The sequence below is a fragment of the Platalea leucorodia genome (genome assembly GCF_965183815.1).
Source record: "Platalea leucorodia genome assembly, chromosome: 12".
NCBI classification, from domain to species: domain Eukaryota; kingdom Metazoa; phylum Chordata; class Aves; order Pelecaniformes; family Threskiornithidae; genus Platalea; species Platalea leucorodia.
This window is the reverse complement of record NC_138834.1, coordinates 3,572,653-3,592,431: the sequence shown is the minus strand read 5'-3', so window position 1 is coordinate 3,592,431 and position 19,779 is coordinate 3,572,653. Positions and strand designations below refer to the sequence as shown.

At 37.8% G+C, this 19,779-nt stretch overlaps 1 protein-coding gene across 5 annotated transcripts in view; it reads left to right on the top strand.

The window, feature by feature from the left end:
• The window catches only part of SFSWAP (splicing factor SWAP), a 51,476-nt gene that overhangs the window by 26,447 nt on the left and 5,250 nt on the right, over positions 1-19,779 (top strand). For 3 of the 5 annotated variants that reach the window (XM_082325220.1, XM_082325223.1, XM_082325222.1), the window contains exons 14-16: positions 9,660-9,925; positions 16,109-16,264; positions 17,600-17,725. In XM_082325220.1, coding sequence (XP_082181346.1) covers positions 9,660-9,925; positions 16,109-16,264; positions 17,600-17,725 — 548 coding nt within the window. Of the gene's footprint in view, positions 1-9,659; positions 15,180-16,108; positions 16,265-17,599; positions 17,726-19,779 lie in introns of those variants that run through there. The other 2 variants (XR_014229612.1, XM_082325221.1) reach the window with 2 other exon arrangements.

The window sequence follows — 19,779 nt, the reverse complement described above, 5'->3', positions numbered from 1 at the left end:
CAGTAAATCACTCTTGGTTGCACTAACCAAGCAAAACTTCATGTCTGGATACTGATAGAAAATTTCAGATATTGATTGTGAGAGGCTGGTTACAAGAACGAATGACATGGCTTTCCATCGTTTCCTTTCCCACAGAAAGAATTCCAGTGCCTAACAAGTAGTTCATTGCCCAGTTCCTGATTTTTTCCATGTAAATCATGGATTACACCTCAAAATGCTTTCAAGAAACAGACAATTGAAAGAGACATACCTGCAGTTTAGGTGATCCATATCAGCATAGAGCAGCAGATACATAAATTGAGTGTGGTCACATCCCAAAAGAGATCCTGTTTGGGATTCTCAGTGCTACTGCAACAGATTTTCCCTGACTGGCACAAGTGTTCAGCACTTTTTTCCAGTTGTATATTGAAGAGTGAATGCAAAGAGACAATGACAATGCAAAGGTCCCCAGACTTGCAGTTCTGCTCTCCTTCTCAAGGGGATTTGTCAAGGACATAGATATTTCTAAGCTAAGGCTCTTTTGATATTTTTCTTTAAGAGAATGCCTGAAATAACCAGTAACTCTTCAGTAGCAGCTGACTCTTTTTCAGAAAAGCAGATGAGTGTCCTCACTCACATCTGAACTTGCTGAAGTTCTAAGCTGGACTTAGTAAAAAGCAAGTGAACTTTTCAACAAAAACCGCACCCTAATCCCACTTCTCAGTAAATGGAATTGCTAAAATCTTCTTTTTCCTTCTCCCACATATGTACAGTTTCAGAGAAGGCATCTCTTTATCTCACACAAAAAAAATCCAGTGTATTTAAGAATTTTAAAGTAACCAGTTTCACTGCTTCTTACCAATAGAAATGGTTTGGAGATGCTTTCTTTATAAAAGGGTTTATTTAGAATTTCAAATATATATTTAAATGTTACTAATGTGGCCTTGCTTTTCGAAATAAAATTGGGAATACTAGTACTGTGTTAATGAACAGTCTAAAATGCCATAATGTCTTTGGAAGTAGTATTCCTCCTAAGTGTAGTTTGCTTATTGACATGCTTATATATGTTTCTATAGATATATGCATATAGATTTTTGCATATAAAAGTTTATTTTGAAACAGGAATGTTTTTCAAGCTGTTGTCTTTCCATTTGCCATGTTTGAAAAAGCTTCCATCTACATTCGTTCCAATGCGTAATCTGCCTTTTGCTCTACTTGCCTGGTTTGCCTATTCGTAACAGCCCATTTGATTCAAGAAATTTTATTGGAAAAAGAGTAGTGAAATAATACTGTGGATTTGTTAACCTCTGTTGTATATACACTGAAAATCCAGTAAGCTGCATCATGATGTCTAAATCAGTTTATAAATAAATAGGTAGCACAGGGGATTTTTAAGCTTTATCAGTCATGTTTCAGAAACAAAAAGATGCATTTAAAAACATTGATTGCAAAAGTAACAAGAAGTAACTACAGTGGCTGTAATTTAAAAAAATAAATATGTATATAAAAAAAGTCGAGAGAGAGAGAGATGTAAAATTAGTTTTGTAGTTTGGTCAATGGAACTAATTGGGGAAATTTCAGAAAACAAAGGAAAAAAATTAAATATTTAAGTCCACCAAAAACGTCGCTTAACATCTCTCGTTTTGGGGGAAGGAGCATCCAATGAGAAGTCCAGGAAACGAAGATTGATATGCAATGGTCATAGAGTTAATGTAGGGGAATGATTTTTGTAGCTTAAAATGTGTCTCAAAAAATGGAGTAATGACAGAGATGTATATTAAAGCATGAAGAGGAATTGAGAATGTCCATGGGAGGTGCATAATTCCTGTGAGATGGCCCCTGCCTAATAACTGTATAAAAACTAGTAATGCTATTTATGTGTATACACAGTGTACCTTTGTGCTGAAAACCTGCTTATCACACTGTGTAGAAATGCATTAAATGAGCAAAGCTTTTTTGACCTCCGTCAGATTTTCCTGATACCTAGTATTTCTTGAAAGAAATGCTGGTACTGAGTACGTTATACCTTTCAACAAAATTGATTCTACTAACCGCAGGTAAGGACAGCTGATGCCACAGAACATAGCGCTTTTAGGCTTTTTTGGCTTCACCTGAATCTTAAAAATAGTCAGATCTACTTTTTCCATAGCCGAATTATTTCTTTCGTATGGTTTCCTGTTTTTCCTTAAAGTGAAATCAAGCAAGAAGAACAAAAGGCTGAAAAATTAGCTTGAGCAGTGAAGCAGCACAGCTTTTCACAAATGGCTCCCCGCCATCCTTGCATGCATTACAACAATACAGTTATGCATAATATTTCCTCGAACCAGTACTTGGGAAACATGTAGCTTAGCTCAGTTTCCAAAACTGATCAGCTTCCAGTAACGTAGCTAGTGAAGTCTTTGCCCTTTTTCAGGATGGGGTAAACAGTAAGTGGGTGGCATCTCACTTCTTGTGTTTACATATATAATTCACATAGATGCTTTTGTACCAAGAAAATCAGGCCAACTGGCACAGCTGTCAGGTCGTGTCAGTAAAGAGAAGTTGCAATCATTCTGCAATGAGCATAGGTTCTTTGTTCTACAACAGCAACCAACCTGTAGTTTAACAACTGAAGTTCTAGATCTGCAGAGCTGGAGTACACCAGGGTAGCTGGAGTGCTGCATTGAAGTGCTTTTTTATTTTTAAACAAATAAAGTAAGGTGTTTCCTAATCTGAAATGCAAACCTTATTCCAAAAATATTAAAATTAATTTTAAAATTTAAATTTAAATTAATTAAAGTTAAATTTTAAAAATCAAGATAACATTTATATTTAGCTATATATTTATATATAAGTAGAATAAAGGCTAGTTGTGCACGTTCCTATATACATCTACTAAAACCTGAATTAAGTAGATTAGACATTTGGAGAGCTCACGTTAAGATGGTATGTTTGTTTTGTTTTACCTTTTTTTTTTCTTTTTTTCTTTCTTTTTTTTTTTTTAATTTTTCAATTAATTAATCCCCCCCCCCCCCCCCTATTTTTTTATGTCTATTGGCATGAGTTGGATTCTGAATACAAGTGTCACCCTTGGTAACAGGCCTTGGTACGGTACACTTGGTATAGTAGGCCTGTAACATTTTTGTCACCTTTTTCAGGGGTTAGAATGTTGTTTGTCTGGATATGTGACAATTCAAAACTTTTGATGATCCCTAACCCTGTCCATCTGAGCAGCGTTGTTCTTAGGCGCATCTGAGAGCAAAAGTTTGAAAAAGAGAAAGGAAAAGAATCTGTTACGGAGCCGTGGTTCTCCGTCTGCGTGCAGCCAAGCCTCACAGAAGAAAATTGGCATGGTTCAGTTTCTTGCTTGTGAACACTTGCTTAATGTTTTTGTTAACAGTGGTTGATAATGGTAGCAGGTTATAGGAGTCTTGCAGAGGGAAAATCTAAGCAGCCAAATCATTGCTTCCAGCAAAAAGTTTTGGTAAATATAATTTGTGTAGGTAAAGTCCCCTCCCTGCTGTCCCTGTCAAAGGAAGACCTGCAGACCTGCGTTCTTTGTCAAAGACATTGGTCTTAAGTGACCATTAAAGTAATTTGATTGATAAAGTGTCTCCCAGAATCTTCTGGTGCTGGTAATACCTGACAGAAATAGGAGAAGGAGCCAGCACTGGTGGCTGGCTAGACAAGGCACGGTGCATTTACCTTCTTCAGAGAAGTTACTTGATGTAGTGTCAGGTGTTCTGCAAGTGTAGTACAGGCTGATTTTTGTCTACAGGGCATGATTTAACTAACAGTGTGTCTGATGGGTTTCGAATGCGGATTATTCTGCTAATCTCTCGTGTTTTATCCTATGTCAGAAATGCTTTAGGGGTGATGGTATTTGGATATGCATGTAAAAGACAGTTGGTTATACCCTGTTACCTGTATAAACCTTAGTATCTGATTTAAACAAGGAGAGAGATCCACAATCATAATGCTGCAAAAACAGACAAGCACATGATTTGAAAGTACTCTGTTTTAATGGCTTGTCCCAAATGTCATCTGCCGTTGTGCCTCTGACTATAAAGATTCTATAGCACAAAGCAAAACTTAACAACTTTTGGCTCTTTCATCTTCCCTGTTTTGAAGCCCTGTTTTATCATTTGTTTCTTTAGATGGCTTGTCCTTCCTTTTGTCCTGTATGTAATGATTATTTTTCTTTTTCTGTGGAAAGTAGTCTGTTTACGAGTGAAATAGAAGTGTGTGCCATGTTTAAAAATAAGATGCTATTCAAGTTTTACCAAGCATAACAGGGTTATCAGCAACTCTAGACAGTGTATGTCTTTCACACTTACTGCTGTAGTTGATCCTACTTTTTTTAGCAATGGACTGTAAACATTACTGCATGCCTGTTTGAAATAATAACGTATAACATAATTTCATGTTTGCATATTTTCCTAATGTTGATTTGTGAGCAAAATGTAATTGCCTAATGAAAGCCAGCCAATAAGTATTTAAAGAAAAAAATGCTTTAGAATATTTCAGGGCCATTCATTTCTTACTTTACTTTGTTTTTCAGAATATAGATATCTGTATCTTCTGTTTAGCATGGGGGGTGTTTGTTTGTAAATTTCCCTTATCTTCCTTTTTCAAAAGGACAGATGAAAACGTAAAACAAAATGTCACATACTAATGGGGCATTTGGGGGGTGGGTAGCTTGCTGGCATTTGGAACTTTTTTTATTGCAAGAACCCTACCATCAAAAACTACACAACAGTTGTAATTCCTCATACTGTAAATACTTGAATTAATATTTAATGGGGGGAGGGAGGTAAATATCAGGAACTGCCATCTTAATTAAGATAGGTAAGGGAGCTAAGAATGTTTTATGCCTTGATTTTTAGTGTTCCAGGTACTCAAGATACAAAGGCATATTGATCCAAACAGCAGAGTCACAGCCACTAACTTCTTTACAGTTGGCCCTTCAAAATTGAGAATGCAAAATTTTGTCTCTTTTTGAAGAACTTATCCTGGTCAGCGTGCTGTTAATAGCTGTGTTTCAGTGCAGCAGCTAAACCCTGATGAAACTGTTGAGTCTTTGAGTATTGAGTATTTAATTTGTTCTGTAGGAACTTATTCTATAGGAAATATTTTTATCACTTCTATTTAATCATTTTGGGCCAATTTATTGAGACTAGGGCAGACAAACTCTTCTAAAAGCAGTAACTGCTCCCTTTGATGCACAGAGCAATTGTACACTTCCGTTATGGGTAGACAGTCCCTTATTAATTCTCAGTCAGGGAATGCTTCACCATAAGCTTTGGGGAACCTGCGGTAGAAAAGGTACAGTGGTAGAAAAGAATCTGAAGTATTTTCAGATTTTAATGAAGAAAAATAACTGTTGATAAACTCTTCACCGTTCTGACATTCTTCACTCTTTCCAATTTTGATCTAACTGCAAAATGCAGCTGTTCAGAACAGAAGAAATATTAGCCAGTTGTAAAAGTCTTAGTAACATTATTGATAATGTTCTTTACCAGTTGATTTTGTTTGTACCAGGAACAATTCTAGTGTTTTGTTCTGTTGCAATAAGCACCTCTTGGTTCACTTCTAATGTTGCCTTTGTGTATTGATTAAGTAGTGTAACCCCAGAATAACTAATGTGTGTTCTGGTCTTATGAATACTGCAGATATGCAAATGTCTCGTAATGAACTGAAGTGCTCGTTTCTGTTCTCATACAGCTACAAATTCTTCCTGATACACAGCTCTTTCCTAACCCATTCCTGCTAAACAAGATTTGTTGAATCATCTTTGTTTTCCAAAAGGCCCTAGCCAACAACTAAGCCCCACCCAGCCACTTGCTCGCTCCCCTCTGGTGGGATGGGGCAGAGAATCGGAAGAGTAAGAGTGAGAAAACTCATGGGTTGAGATAAGAACACTTTAATAGGTAAAGCAAAAACTGCCCACACAAGCAAAGCAAGACAAGGAATTCACTCTTTCCTTCCCATCGGCAGGCGGGTGTTCAGCCATCCCCAGGAAAGCAGGGCTCCATCACGCGTAACGGTTCCTTGGGAAGACAAACGCCATCACTCCGAACGTCCCCCCCCTTCCTCCTCCTTCCCCCAGCTTTAGGTGCTGAGCATGACGCCATGCGGCATGGAACAGCCCTTTGGGCAGCGGGGGTCAGCTGTCCCGGCCGTGTCCCCTCCCCGCTCCTGGTGCCCCCAGCCTGCTCGCTGCTGGGGTGGGGGGAGCAGCAGCAAAGGCCTTGACTCTGTGTCAGCCCTGCTCAGCAACAGCGAAACCATCCCTGCGTTAGCAATGCTGCTTCCAGCACAAATCCAAAACACGGCCCCACACCAGCCACTGTGAGGAAAATTAACTCTACCCCAGCCAAAACCACTGAAACATTTTTTTATACCAAGTGTTCACTGTAGGAAGCATTATTTTAGTCAGATTTGCTTCAGTCATGCAAATAAAACGCTGAAGAACAACTGCCAGTGAAATTGAGTGCCACTGTAGCGTTTAATAAGGGCCAAAAAAATGTGCTATTACCCCAAATGGACAAAGAATCATAGAATCACAGAATGCTTTGGGATGGATGGGACCTTTAAAGGCCATCTAGTCCAACCCCCCTGCAATTGGCAGGGACATCTACAACTCTACCAGGTTGCTCAGAGCCCCATCCAGCCTGGCCTTGAATGTTTCCAAGGATGGGGCATCCACCACCTCTCTGGGCAACCTGTGCCAGTGTTTCACCGCCCTCATTGTAAAAAATTTCTTCCTTATATCCAGTCTGAATCTACCCTCTTTTAGTTTAAAACCATTACCCCTTGTCCTATCACTACTGGCCCTGCTAAAAAGTCTGTCCCCATCTTTCTTATAAGCCCCCTTTAAGTATTGAAAGGCTGCAAGTAGTGAGATTCAGTGAATGCTATCTGAACGTTTGCAGTGTAACTTCTTAGAAGAGCTCTCAAAAAAATTTAAATCTCTCATCCCTTGAGATGCATAATAAAATTCATCAGGTAACCAGTTTGTTGCCATACTTTCCAAAACTGTGTTCTACTGGCCTGCAGATTTGTGGACCCTGGTCAGTAAAACAGTGGTTTTTTGCCTTTTGGAAATGCTTAATAATCTCCCAGTATCTGTGCTTGCTTTGGGGGGTTTTGTTTGTTTGTTTTTGTTTTTTTCCCCTGCATTTGTGCCTCCAATTTTAGTTCCCATTACCTTAGTTTGTCTGGATCAGCTTTCACTAGTCAAAACACAAACCACTGACAGCTGCTTCTATTTGCCAGAAACTAAGTATCTTTTTTCCCCAAATATTTTTATTCAGCAGCATTATTTATACACCTAGAAATTTTCTTTGTGGCCTGGCAACTTGCTGATGTTAAGTTCTTTCACTGAGCTCTATGTTCTGCTCTGATGGTGAATCAGGTCATTTTGCTGGTGATTTTTTTTTTTTTTTTTTTCTTGAGGGCAACCAGAGTTGCCACTGAGGGACTGGGCACGTTTGTTCACAGCTGATCGTGCTGTTGTGACCCGACAGCTATCACCGGGTTGCAGCGGTGCGTTGTGTAGGTTTGGATGGGTAGGTGACTTCTCCCTGTGTGTTAGCTGTTGTCTTGCACTCCAGAACCTACATATTCACCTGGGGGTAGCTGAAGTTACTTCTGTATGGCTTTTCAAACATGATTCATTAGCAACCTGAAGCAGTGGTGTCTGAATCTGCAGCCAGCCACCCTGCAGCTGTGCTTTTCTCAGCAATAGCTGGACAACGCTGTCAGTCTTCACGGTAAGCATCCTGAAGGTCAAGGAGAGCCCACGGCTTCAGCATCCCATGCTTTTGGTGGATACATAGGGGTGCTTAGCGTTGTGAGGTTCTTCGTTCTGATTGCTGAGAGCATCTCTACATGTGAGCTAGAAGTAAATGTGTCGTTCGTTTATTAACTTCCTTTGTGGCAGTGGTATGAGAGCTTGTGTTTTATGCGGCCAAATGAACTTGGGTGCTGAAACCCTTGTTTTTTTCTTCCCTCCGTTGTTTTCCTCTTAACTCTACTTTGCCTACAGCTATTTCGTTTCAAGCTATTAGAGGTGTCTACTTCAAGGCAAACTGGTCTATTACATATTCAGGAGTGTTCAAAGCGAAGACTAAGATACTGTATAAAGAGAGGAATAACATTGTCAAGGAACAAAAGTCGGCTGCGGTGGTCTCTTAGGAAACTGAAGTTTGGAGATGAGGTGTCTGCAATTACATGTGGATTGTGCAGTTAGTGAAATTGGAAATGGGCCTCTGGTAAACCAGTAACTCAAATGATAATGCTATAAAATGTTTATAATCCTTGAAGCAAACTACTTTAGTACTGCTTTATTGCTATTTTTGTAAATATTGTGATAGCAGTTACCAGTTTAAGCTCAGAAAAGTGTCATGGCTCTCTAACTTGCAGCAAAGCTGGATTTCCAGTTATTCAAATGTGGTCAGTTATAGCCTTGACACATTCACAGTAGGAGAAGGGTAAAAAGAAAGGAAAAGATCACCTGTTTCTAATTTGGTTATTTCAGGGTTTAATGTATTACTTTTTATTCCGATCACGGTAAGCATCCTTGTATCAGACAGTGAAAGTGTCAGACCAGGTGGAGCAGAAATTATGACAGAGGGAAACTGATTTCTCCAGTTGCCTTGAAATGGCAGCTGGGGGAATGACAGGCTTTGAGATGAGGAGCATATCTATAGTGCCTGACTTGAATTGTTCTAAACAAGGTATTGAGCAGAATTCTCTCAAGTACAAGCTGATAATTTGAAAATTTCTTGGAGTATGGTATGTTTTGCTTAACTGACTGCAGTCAGAATTACTCACTGAGCATGAATTGTGCATGGACCTGTTCTGTCTTTGAGATTAATAATTTTTGTGATCTTCCTAACCCTTTACATGCAAAACATTTATTTCGCAAAGTACAGAAATAACTTGTATTGGCATTAATTCATTTTGCTGTTTTCCTTGAGGTTGTAATCTAAACAGCACAGTTCAGGGATGAAAGCGACACTAAAACTTAACTTTGAACGTCAGTAGCTCCTGATTGTATTTTCAGGTTTATCCTTTTTTAAATAGAAGGGATAAATAGATGAAAAGATATCTGATAGTACCCATTTCTTCTAAAAACTAAAGATGAAAACTTCAGAACTATGTCCTAGTTAAGCTGACAGTCTAAGCATGCATATCCCAACTTGCATATGGGATTTGTGGAACTGTATAGGCTTCCATTAACTACTACTAGATGCATGTTTTTGAAGATGTGAGCCTTATGTACGTGCACTTTACATAATACTGATGCAGCACTGTGAGGTTTTAAAGCATTCGTGAGAGGTTAGATTGTTGTTGATTTAACAACTAGTTTCTTAAGGTGGATGTATTTCTCACACATTTCTATGAGTCAAAAAATGTAAGGCGATTGTTAGTTATTATTTTCCTTGCTGTTGTACTCGTCATCCAGCGTTTCTGCAAAAAAAAGTATCGTATATCGGCCAGACTACCGAGCAGGATATCTTCTTTGCCAGAAGGTGCACGTATGTGGCATGCACAGGAGTAGATGCAGCCCTCTGTTTAGTGTAAAGGACTAGAGATGCTTATGTGTTGTCCACACTTATAGGGCTTTCTCAAATTAAAAATTTGCATGGAACTTTGAAAACTGAACACTTTTCTTTGTTTACCTTTGATTTCAGAGTGTCAATAGTATACCATGTCCTGTGACTGCAGTCAGAACTTTACCCACCTTAGAAGTTAAACAAGCAGAAAGGCCTTCAAGCAAAAGCAGAGATCCTCCTAGGGATGAAGAAAAAGAAAAGAAAAGAAAAAAACACAAGAAAAGATCTCGGACAAGATCTCGGTCACCATTCAAGTATCATTCATCATCTAAGTCCAGATCTAGATCACATTCAAAAGCAAAGCACTCACTTCCCACTGCCTATAGAACTGTCAGGCATTCAAGGTGGGTTTGGAAACCAAACATATTCTTTAGAGTTCTGTGTGGGCTAACACTTAAAACAGTTTTGCACTTCTTCCATTATATAAGTGTCTTCGTACCCATTACAAAGGGTATAGTCACCTTGAAGACAGTAAATAAATATCATCGAATGTGGAAGGTCTTTGAAAATAGTTTTAATGAAATAATGAGTCATTAATTTCTGATTACATAGTGCAAAATTTGTACCGGTAAATGCTTTTTCACTCTGATCTGTGAAATACCTGGCGGTAGTATGTAGGAATGTTTTTATAGCAGGAAGAGAACTTGCTAATAAGTCTGTGGCTGTTCCTGGAGTAAAGTAACCTGACAATATTAAGATAAGAAATAGAGGTTGAGAACTAGGTGGTTGAACAGCAAAGCTCAGAAGGAAAGAAAGCAGCTGGGTAGCATGTGAAAAAATATGATGGATGAATGGCAGGAGAGATACGACAGGAATCCAAGAAGGGTGAAAACAGAGTTGATGAGGAAGGGAGATCATAGAATAAAGTAGCCCAGTGCAGTTAACTCTATATGTAATCTTTAAGGAGATTAAATTCACCGTATTAGTTATCCAACTATAAGATGATATATATTGTGTTATATTAATACTGTTAATTACATCTAAGACATTCGGGTCTAGGCACCTTTAAAGTTTACTGTCTGTAAAATTTGTCATATCTGCAGGCCCTGCCACATAGCAGTTATTGGGGTCAGTAGGAAGGCCTTATTCTTGAGGTTGCATTTTGTGGATCATGCTACAGAAGAGTGTTGAAGTAACTTGAAGTTCAAACAAATTGTGCACATAAATACTACTACAGTCATATACATGTATGATGCATGCAAAATCGTACATGCCTTTATCTTTGTGGCCATGCCTACGACATATGCTTCTTCCTGAAAAACAGCTTCTAGCCCTTCATGGTGGTGTGACAAAAGTTGTATTTTCCTTGTGCATTTTTTTGTTCGTGTCTAACTACACTAATATGAGTAAGCGTTAACACGTTACAACTTGTTATTTTATACTAGATTTTTAAGGTTAAATACAATACTTTGCTGAAGACATCTCTGCTATTCAGAGATGCAAGGAATTAAATGAACATAACTTGGGCTGAAACGATCAGTCTGACATGCTGCTTATTTGAGTGCCTTTGACAATAGGTGGTCACGATGCTTTCTGTTATAAGGCACATTCCAAAATACTGTGTGCCATTCCTTTTCTGTATTACAAGTGTGTAAAGGGAATGATGGTGAATGCAGCTTTCCTTGTTTAAGAAGTGAATGCAAGTCCTCCTAGAGTTAAGGATATCTTGGGGAAAAGTCTCCTCAGGTGAATCACTCATCTTTTCAACTCCCTGTCAAGCCATATCTTCACTTGAACTTCCTATGTCACTTCATCCAAGCTATGTTGCATATATTTATCCACGATTTTACTGATATATGGTAAAAACAAGGAGAAACATCATAATAATGTTAAAAAAAAATTAAATCATCTTGAAAAGGACAAAGAATCATCTGAGAAGATCCTTACCAGTACTTCGGTATGCTACTAAATAGGATAAAGATAATTCTGCATGTTGCATGAGCTTGCATCGGGCAGTAGCCAGATTAATGGGAACTTGCAAGTTCAGTTTGGTATATACTGAGATATGTCTTCAGTGACTTCAGGGAGATAAGTTATCTGGTCCTTTACAGAGGCTTGAATACTTCCACCAACTGGTCTACGTTTGGTTCTGCTGGTGAAAGGACAGTCTACTGAAGTCTACCACGTACATAGTGGATAGTCTCAATATGTTTTGGGTTTTTTTAGTGGTCATAGTTCAGCTGGTGGAGAAATTACACAAAAATCACCAAGAATAGTTAATCTACCGGAGCTAATCTTTGTGTGCCATCTTGAGCGTGCCTCCTGGCACAAATCAAATAACAGACATATAAAAGCCTTAACATCACGAATCAACACAACACCTGATTAAATCTGGTTGGATATTTCCTAGGTCAGCTGTTGAATTCTACAACCCGAGAAGTCCAATAAGCTTGATGCTGGCTAGCTGAATTTTTAAATTGTTTCAGAACAACTGTGCCACATCTTGCACTGCAAACATTTTACATGTTGTAAAACTTGACAGAAGTTAGAGCTGAACGGGAAGGGCTTTCCATTCAGCCTGTCTGTCTGTTCTGCAAGTACCAGTTTAGACAAAGGTCTCTGGAGGGTCTCTCTTCCGTTCAGAAATGCATTGTTTCTGGGAGCTTAAGGCAGTATCGTCAGTGCTGAGTGGGTGCCTGTTCCCTTTGGGCTTTTTGCAGGCCCTATGAAATGCTTTTAGTGGCAATTATATCAGGCAGGAGACCTGTTAGAAATCTGAATGTACCTTCCTATCCATAGCATTTCACAGGAACATGGCTAAATCTAAACTTCTGCCCAAGGACCTCTTGTAATTCAGCTGTAATGAATATCTTTCTCCTGCATCTGATACGTAATATGACGACTGTATTGGTTTACTTCAATGTAAGTCAGGGAAGACAAGCATGTCTTAAGCAGGATGCATTGTCTCTGCATCTGGAAAATGTTGTTCTGTTTGGCCTCAGCTAGAGTGCTGTGTCCAGTTTTCTGCATCCTTTAGAAGGAATTAGACCAGCTGGAGGAAGTTTAGAAGGAATCATCAAAAGTTTTCAGAATTAAAAAAAAAAAAAAAGAGAGAGAGAGTTGGAATGACTGTTTGGGAAGACTGAAGGAAGAAGAAATGAGTCTTCATGTACATCAAAAAAGAGAAAATAGAACATTCTTCTTCAGTCCTTGGGGTTTGGACAATAAGTAATGGATTTAAATTGATAACAGAGAGACTAGAAAGCTTTTCATAGTGTCTCAGTGGTAAAGGTAGTTAATACAGCTTGTGAACACTCCGTTGTGGGAAATTTCTCTATCAAGGATTATATTTTGGAGAATATTGAATAGTCTTATTTCTTGAAGTCTTTTCTAGCTCTGCCTTTCTAATTCAGGTCCACGTGGTCTCACATTGTACAAGAAATGGTAATGATTGGAGGTTTGCTTTAGTGAAGGTGTTTGCTATGCCTTAACTTGCTTGCTGTATTTCCAAAATTAAAGCTCTTTCTCCTGAAACCAGAAAATTTGTAATCAAGAGTGGGAGGCTGATTCATAACCCAGTCAGATACTGATGTGTTTTGTCTCTCAAATGTTTAGGCAAAAATAATGCCATGTCTTAGTAATTGACAAAAAAAGGCAAATGTTGTTGCCTAGCTAAAAGATATGACTGTTTTTCTTTTATTTATTTATATATTTAGTGTTGATTCAGAGAAAATTATTTCCATGCATTGTCTTGTCTCATGCAAAATGTGGCACCTTTCACATCTCTTTGCTCTTCAGTTTTCCCAGTGCTTCACCTAGAACAGTATTTTTTCCTAGATTCCCAAAACATTGGATGTTACAGCTTACTGCTGAATGAATAGTTATGTAAAGAGTCATACCCTCCTGGGATAAAGTGTAAACTATTTGTAGAGGTTAGTGTGTTTGTCTTGTATTAAGTGGATGATGCTTACCGATAGTCTTTATTGTGTGGACATTGATGCTAAATTATACTGGAACATCCCTATTTTGAGTAACTGCTTTATTTGAATGTCTTGGTCTAATGTATGTTTGAGATTTTGTTGCCTTTTTTTATTCTGTTCAAAATATATATATTCTAACCTACAAATCTCAACATAAAGTGATTATTGATGTTTATTTTACCTCAAGAGTGGACTGAAAAAAGCTGGAATTTTCCCTTTCTGTAGTAATTACTGCTCCAGTTCCTGTTAATCAAATAATTTAGAATAACAAACAAGATCTTTTTCTTAATAAACAAACTTATAACTTTCTTAAAGAGTAGCTTATTAGGTTTGAAGTATCTGCACAGTGAAAATAAGTATTTTGGATTTGAAGTTATTTGAACTACTGTATTTAAATTGTGACAGCCAAAAGAGGAGCTATGCTTATTTCATAATTTTTCGTTAGACTATATTGCATTCAAATGATAATGAATTGTGATCTCTGAATTGTAATAATGACCACTCAACACATGCCCTGTATCTGGGGAACAGTCTTAAAGCCTCAGATTTTGTGAGGTTTCCATGTAGACATTAGTTGAGCTTCTGTTTAAAAACACTTTGAGTAGTTACTATTTAATGGTATAAGTTGTTTCAAAAAGTAAGATTAAAAATCACCTTTACCATATAACTTAGTGTGACAAGTTAATAAGGAACGAGATGTGGGAAGTGAAGCTAAACATAGAAATTTGCAGTAACTTTTTCTGCTCTTTGTTCAAGTGATGTTCAGTATGCTTTTCAAGCTCTTCCTTTTTGGTTTGTGTATCTTAAGGTTTTTTTTCCAAAACACATGTTGTGCTTAGAAATCCTACAGATGAACTCTGCAATATGCTTCTCTATATACCATTTCATATCACTAGTTTATCATTTATTTTTGCATTGTTAGTGGTCTAGAGGCTCTGCTTAATTTAAAAACAGTCTTTGGTGGTAAGATACAATTTTTGTACGGTGTCACTTTTTTATATTTTCTAATGCATCTTCAGCAGTATTAAAGTTGAAAAATTCTGTTCAAATAATATGAAGTTGATTGAAAGCATGTTTTGAATATTCATTTTTCTGGGTAGCACAACCAAACCTGTTTTACAGAAACAAGTTTAAAAATTGTAGCTACGTAAGGAACCCAGGTATATTGACTTAATTGTGGCATGTGGTGTGCTAACAGCAATTCTCTGTATAAATGCACATTACTTTCTGGAACAAAGTTTCTGTACCAAAATTAGTCCCATAAAGCTGCTGGTATCAGTTTTAATTCTTGACCAACATGACAGATTAAAGTGAAACAAAAGTCATGGAAGCAGTAAACCATGCCCAAAAGTGCTGTAAGGTATTGCAGCATGGGTTGCTTTGGAGCTGTTAGTCCCAAAGAGATAATTAGTTATTAGAAATAAGTACTTAATGTCAAAGATGGGGCACATTTGTTAAATCTATCTTGGAAAACAAACAGCCTTTGGTACCTTTTGGTCATCTGTAGTAAATGCTTCATCAGTGTCTTTTTTTTCTAATCGACTTCAAAGCACCATTAAAAAGTTTGATGTGCAACGTACCTGACAGGGGTGCTCTATAAAGAAGCATAGGTTGTCAGTCACTGGAGTTCCCAGCGTGCTGCTCTGGCTGAGAAGGGGGGTTTCACAGCTGGCTGGCAGTAAGTGTAAATAACGACGCTGTTCATCTGCTCTTCCTAGTACATGAGCTGAGCTAAGGATGTATTTGTATGTGTGAGTGTGGTTTGTGTGTGTGTGTGAGAGGAGAGGAAGGGAAGCAGAGGCACTGGTTACATACTGAATGATTTAGTGATTTGGTTAGATGAAATTTGGATATTCGTTTTGAACCAGTGTAGAGATGGCAAGTCAAAACTTCTCTTTGATATTGATAACTTTTTCTTTATACTGTCTAGTAATAGAGTAGTATTAAGCCACATGATTTATCCAGTTAATGAATTATAAACAGTGATTAGTAGTGGCATACTTTATTAACAGGTTGCTTTTCAATAAGTTTGGATAGAATACACCTGTGTGTGTGTCTGTGTGAGACTTTTTGCCTCAATGTTAGGAATTTAAGACTTGGAAGTAGTTGTTCTTTGTAAAAATTTACGCCTTCCAAACTGATTTTCTTATTGCTGAGGCAGCGTTTATTCACTTAGTTTTAGTTCCTATATTGTAGTGAGACATGCCAAGCTTCGTAACCCTTTGAACTTTTGGGACCCTACTAAACACAAGTGATACTGACTTTAAAGGAGTAGAGTGCCTTTTGAAATAACAGTCTAATGAAAGTAATAATTGATGTATTGCAGTAAAACTGTTACGCTGTTTTTAATTGTTTGAAGCTAATGGCCAAAGTTCTTAACATTTGGTGACTGGAAGAATGTTGTAGAACCACAAACGTCAGTTCATAAAAATGAAGCTAATGCCTTTTTCTTTCTGATTGTTTGGACTTTTTTTAGGCTGGTCCATATAGGCATGTTTCACTAAGGTTCAGCTTTTGGTTAAGGGACTGAGCCTTTTCAGGATTCTAGTTAATACCAAAACTAGCACATTTTATTCTGAATGTGAAGTGTGTGCCTCCGTATCACAGACTCACAGCATCCACAGGGACACTGAGCATGGAGCCGAGTCTGAGCAGCTCATCAATGGCAGCAGCAACAGAGCGGGAAAATTATCAGGCAACTTCGACAACGAAAAGATTTGACTGCTGGAGCTCTTTTGAGGGAAATCCTGGTAAAATGTCAAGGTGTCTGACTGACCCCAAACTTTATAATCTGTTGGGTTTTTTCCTTTTTTAATCCTTCTGAATGGCCTGGTAAAGATCAGATTTCTAAGTGACAAAGCAGTTAATTTGCAACACTTAACTGCCATTATGATTACTTTTTTTTTTCATTTTCAGTTGATCTCTGTTGTAGGTGTAAGAGAAATGGCTCAGGAGTGTGTGTGTGTATATATTATAATATGGTGTGAGTCTGCAGAAGATCAGTGATTTCACAAACGGCTTGTCTTTTAGTCACTGGAAGTTAGGTATTTTCAACAACGTGAATGTTTGGCATACATAGAATGACATACCTATAGTAAATAAATAAGAAAGGCTTTAAAATAAATAAGCAAATAAAAGTAAAATTATTAGAACTATATATTTTAGTGAGAACAAAACTAACTGTTACTATCAAGAATTTTGGGTGGATTTGGGGTTTGGTTTTTTGTTTTTTTTTTTTTTCTTTTTTCCAAGCTGGGTCCTTGAATTGCCCCCTTCTCCATCTTCCCCCCTCCCCTCCATCTCTCAGGACTTTTCTCATTCCATTTATTTTGTTATTAAGAAATACTCAGGTTTTACTTGCACGTCGACTTAATTCACAATCATAGAGAAGAAGAGTTAAGCTTTTCAGTTGATCTCTGATCTTAACTGGGCATGGTTTCTTTTTTCCCTCTTGGATCTCTTTCTCTCTCTCACTTTTCTAGGAAAAATATCTCAAGTCGAAGTGCTAGTGCCAAACAACACCAATCATGGGTTGTTGGTCACTTGCACAGGTGAAAATATTGCCTATGCTAGGATTATTCTGCAGCATTAGGGACAAAATTTCCTGGACTTGTCAGTGTTGGAGATGTGCTGAACACAAAAACTTGTATTTATCTCTGTGATGCAGCCGCTCTAAAAACATACCACTAATTTGAGCCGACAAGGTCAGGCCTGACAATCCCAGGCTTCCAGCCAAATTGGACTTCTGCATACCAATGTTAGTAAACTGTTGCCACAAAAGGTGACTGATCTAAAGTAAAACTTTCCCGCCCACTAATACAGAGGTTGACATTAGCACACAATACCAAAAAATAATTGCTTTTTCCACCCCCCCTGCTGGGAGTGAAAAGCAATGGATAACTGCATCCTAAATGTCTTGGATGGGTAAGAAATTTTTATGCAGCTGACAAGTCTTGGAGACTAAATACCCCATGTTGGTATAAAATAGGCATTTGAGAGGTGTTATGTTTGCGTTTGGTGACAGCACAATTCCACTGAAATAAAAGTAATGAAATAAGTAACAAAAAGCAAACTTTTGGATGTTTTTTTCCTGCTCAGGTCACGATCAAGGTCACCTAGGAGAAGGGCTCACACACCAGAAAGGCGGAGAGATGAAAGAAGTGTTCCAACAGCTTATCGCATTAGTAATAGTCCTGGAAATAGTAGGAAACGCCCGCGTTCCAAGTAAGTATACCCGGTCCCGGAGAAGGTTATGTCCTGGCATCGTAAGAGACTTCGAACATTCCCTGATGTGTTGCATACTCCCTAGGTAGAACTTACGGGTTTTTTTTGTGTCCTGGAGCTTTATTTGAATAGACAAATACTTCTGTGGAGAAAAAAAAAAAATAATAGAAGCACTCATTATTCTTCCCCCATTCTTGCATATGTTTGAACACTAAATGTACAGCCAAATCAGTGGATATTAATGTGCTACTATCTCTTAGCCGTGAGAGTTCAGATTTTATTTGGACTTTCATATTTCCTTCTTGTTGGGTCATTTTTCTCATGCTTTGCTTGTGCAAGCTGTGTGACCTCTGCACGTATGTTATACACATATGCACCTCTGCATATTATGTTATTCCTACTGGTATTACTTGCCATCTCGTCGTGTCTGCACAAATAAGGGAGAACTCCAGTTTAGCAAATGGTATGCTTTACATTTAGCAATTATTTTACTGGCAGAGTGGAACGTGAAATATGAATCAAGAGGTGCCTTTTTTGAGAGCACCTTGCATATAGTCTCTGAAAGCATTATAATCAAAATGGCATACTAACCATTATTTCAGCTCACCAATTGCAGAAGAAAAACATCTGCAAAACGTGTGCCCAGGAGGCTTTGAAATGTTTTGTGTCTCTGATGTTTTGTGGCATGTTGTGTCTTCAACGTGCAAGGAAGGGAAAATTTTTCATGCTTGTATATGTACACCTAAAGTGTACACAAAACCCAACACATTAGAGTTACTAAACTGCGCATACAGAATTTTTATCCTCCATGGTGAAGATTTAGTCTTTAACCTGTTTCTCCATATCTCTTGTGGAATAAGAAGCAAAGAGATCACTTTCAACTTTGACTATTAAAAAATTTTTATTTTTTTCTTAAGATAACTTTCCATCTCTTGACAGCCTGTAATTAATTGATATGTGGTATGTATAATTGAGAACTTCATCAGTATACTTCAACTGATTCAGTTTTTCGCATTCATCAACTCGAGATAATAGAGGCTTCTGTGGCATTCAGCATGCAAATTTGGTTAAGCAGAAAAGATGTGGAAGCCTAAAATGTTTTTCTTCCTGTAAACACATAACAAGAATTTTTTCACAGCCCTGTGCTGTTTTTAAAGCAGGGTTGGTGGGTCTGCTGCTTGACCATTCAGCATTTTAAGCTATAAATTATTTTTAGAGTTATGCCACTCCAAGTGGTAAATTATGATGACAGTCGTGAAACAAACTAGATTCCTCTTGAAACAATTTTGATTATGTAGATGGAAATTGTAAACTTTTGTTAGGCCTCACACAGGAGAATGGAACACTACACAATAAAATATGGCAGTAAGTGCAAAAAATGTAGACTGAAAAAAGAATATTGTAGTTAAACATAGATGAGGATATTTTGCAGCTCTGCAGAAAGGCTACTGTTTCAGCTCTGTTAGGACTGACACGTTAAATTTTCGAGTGAAAATGTAGTTGCTGTGGTGGACCGGTTTTCATCTTCAGTTATCGAGTAGATTCTTCACAGTGGTGTAATGGAAGCAAGGTTTGGGCTCAAGGTCTGTTAAAAGCTAATTAGTTTACTTAGGCTTTCCATGAGTGAGTAACATATATTTTGCCTGATAGCTGAGAGCAGCTTTCAATCTTACATGGCAGCAGTCAGCCGAGTGGTTTTTATTAACCATAGTTCTACTAAGAAGTAGGCAAGCTTTAGAATCCAGTCAGAAGACTGAAAATTAGCATTAATAAATACTGCAGTGTTTTAAACTTGCTCGGGGCATTAATCTGATATCAGTTGTGGTGCTGAATAGCTAGCATTGCTTATAAATTTTTAGGTATATGTCCAGAAGAAAATGTGTAACAACTAGGAAGCTATGCTTTCCTTTGTCTTGTTTGGGAATTACTGGCTCACTGCTTGTAGAACGAGGTGTACTTCAGAATACATAAAACAGTTGCTTTTTCTTCTGCGTATCCTGTACCTCCGTTGCCATCATAGTCACTTTAAAAAGAAGTCTAATGTAAATTAGTGT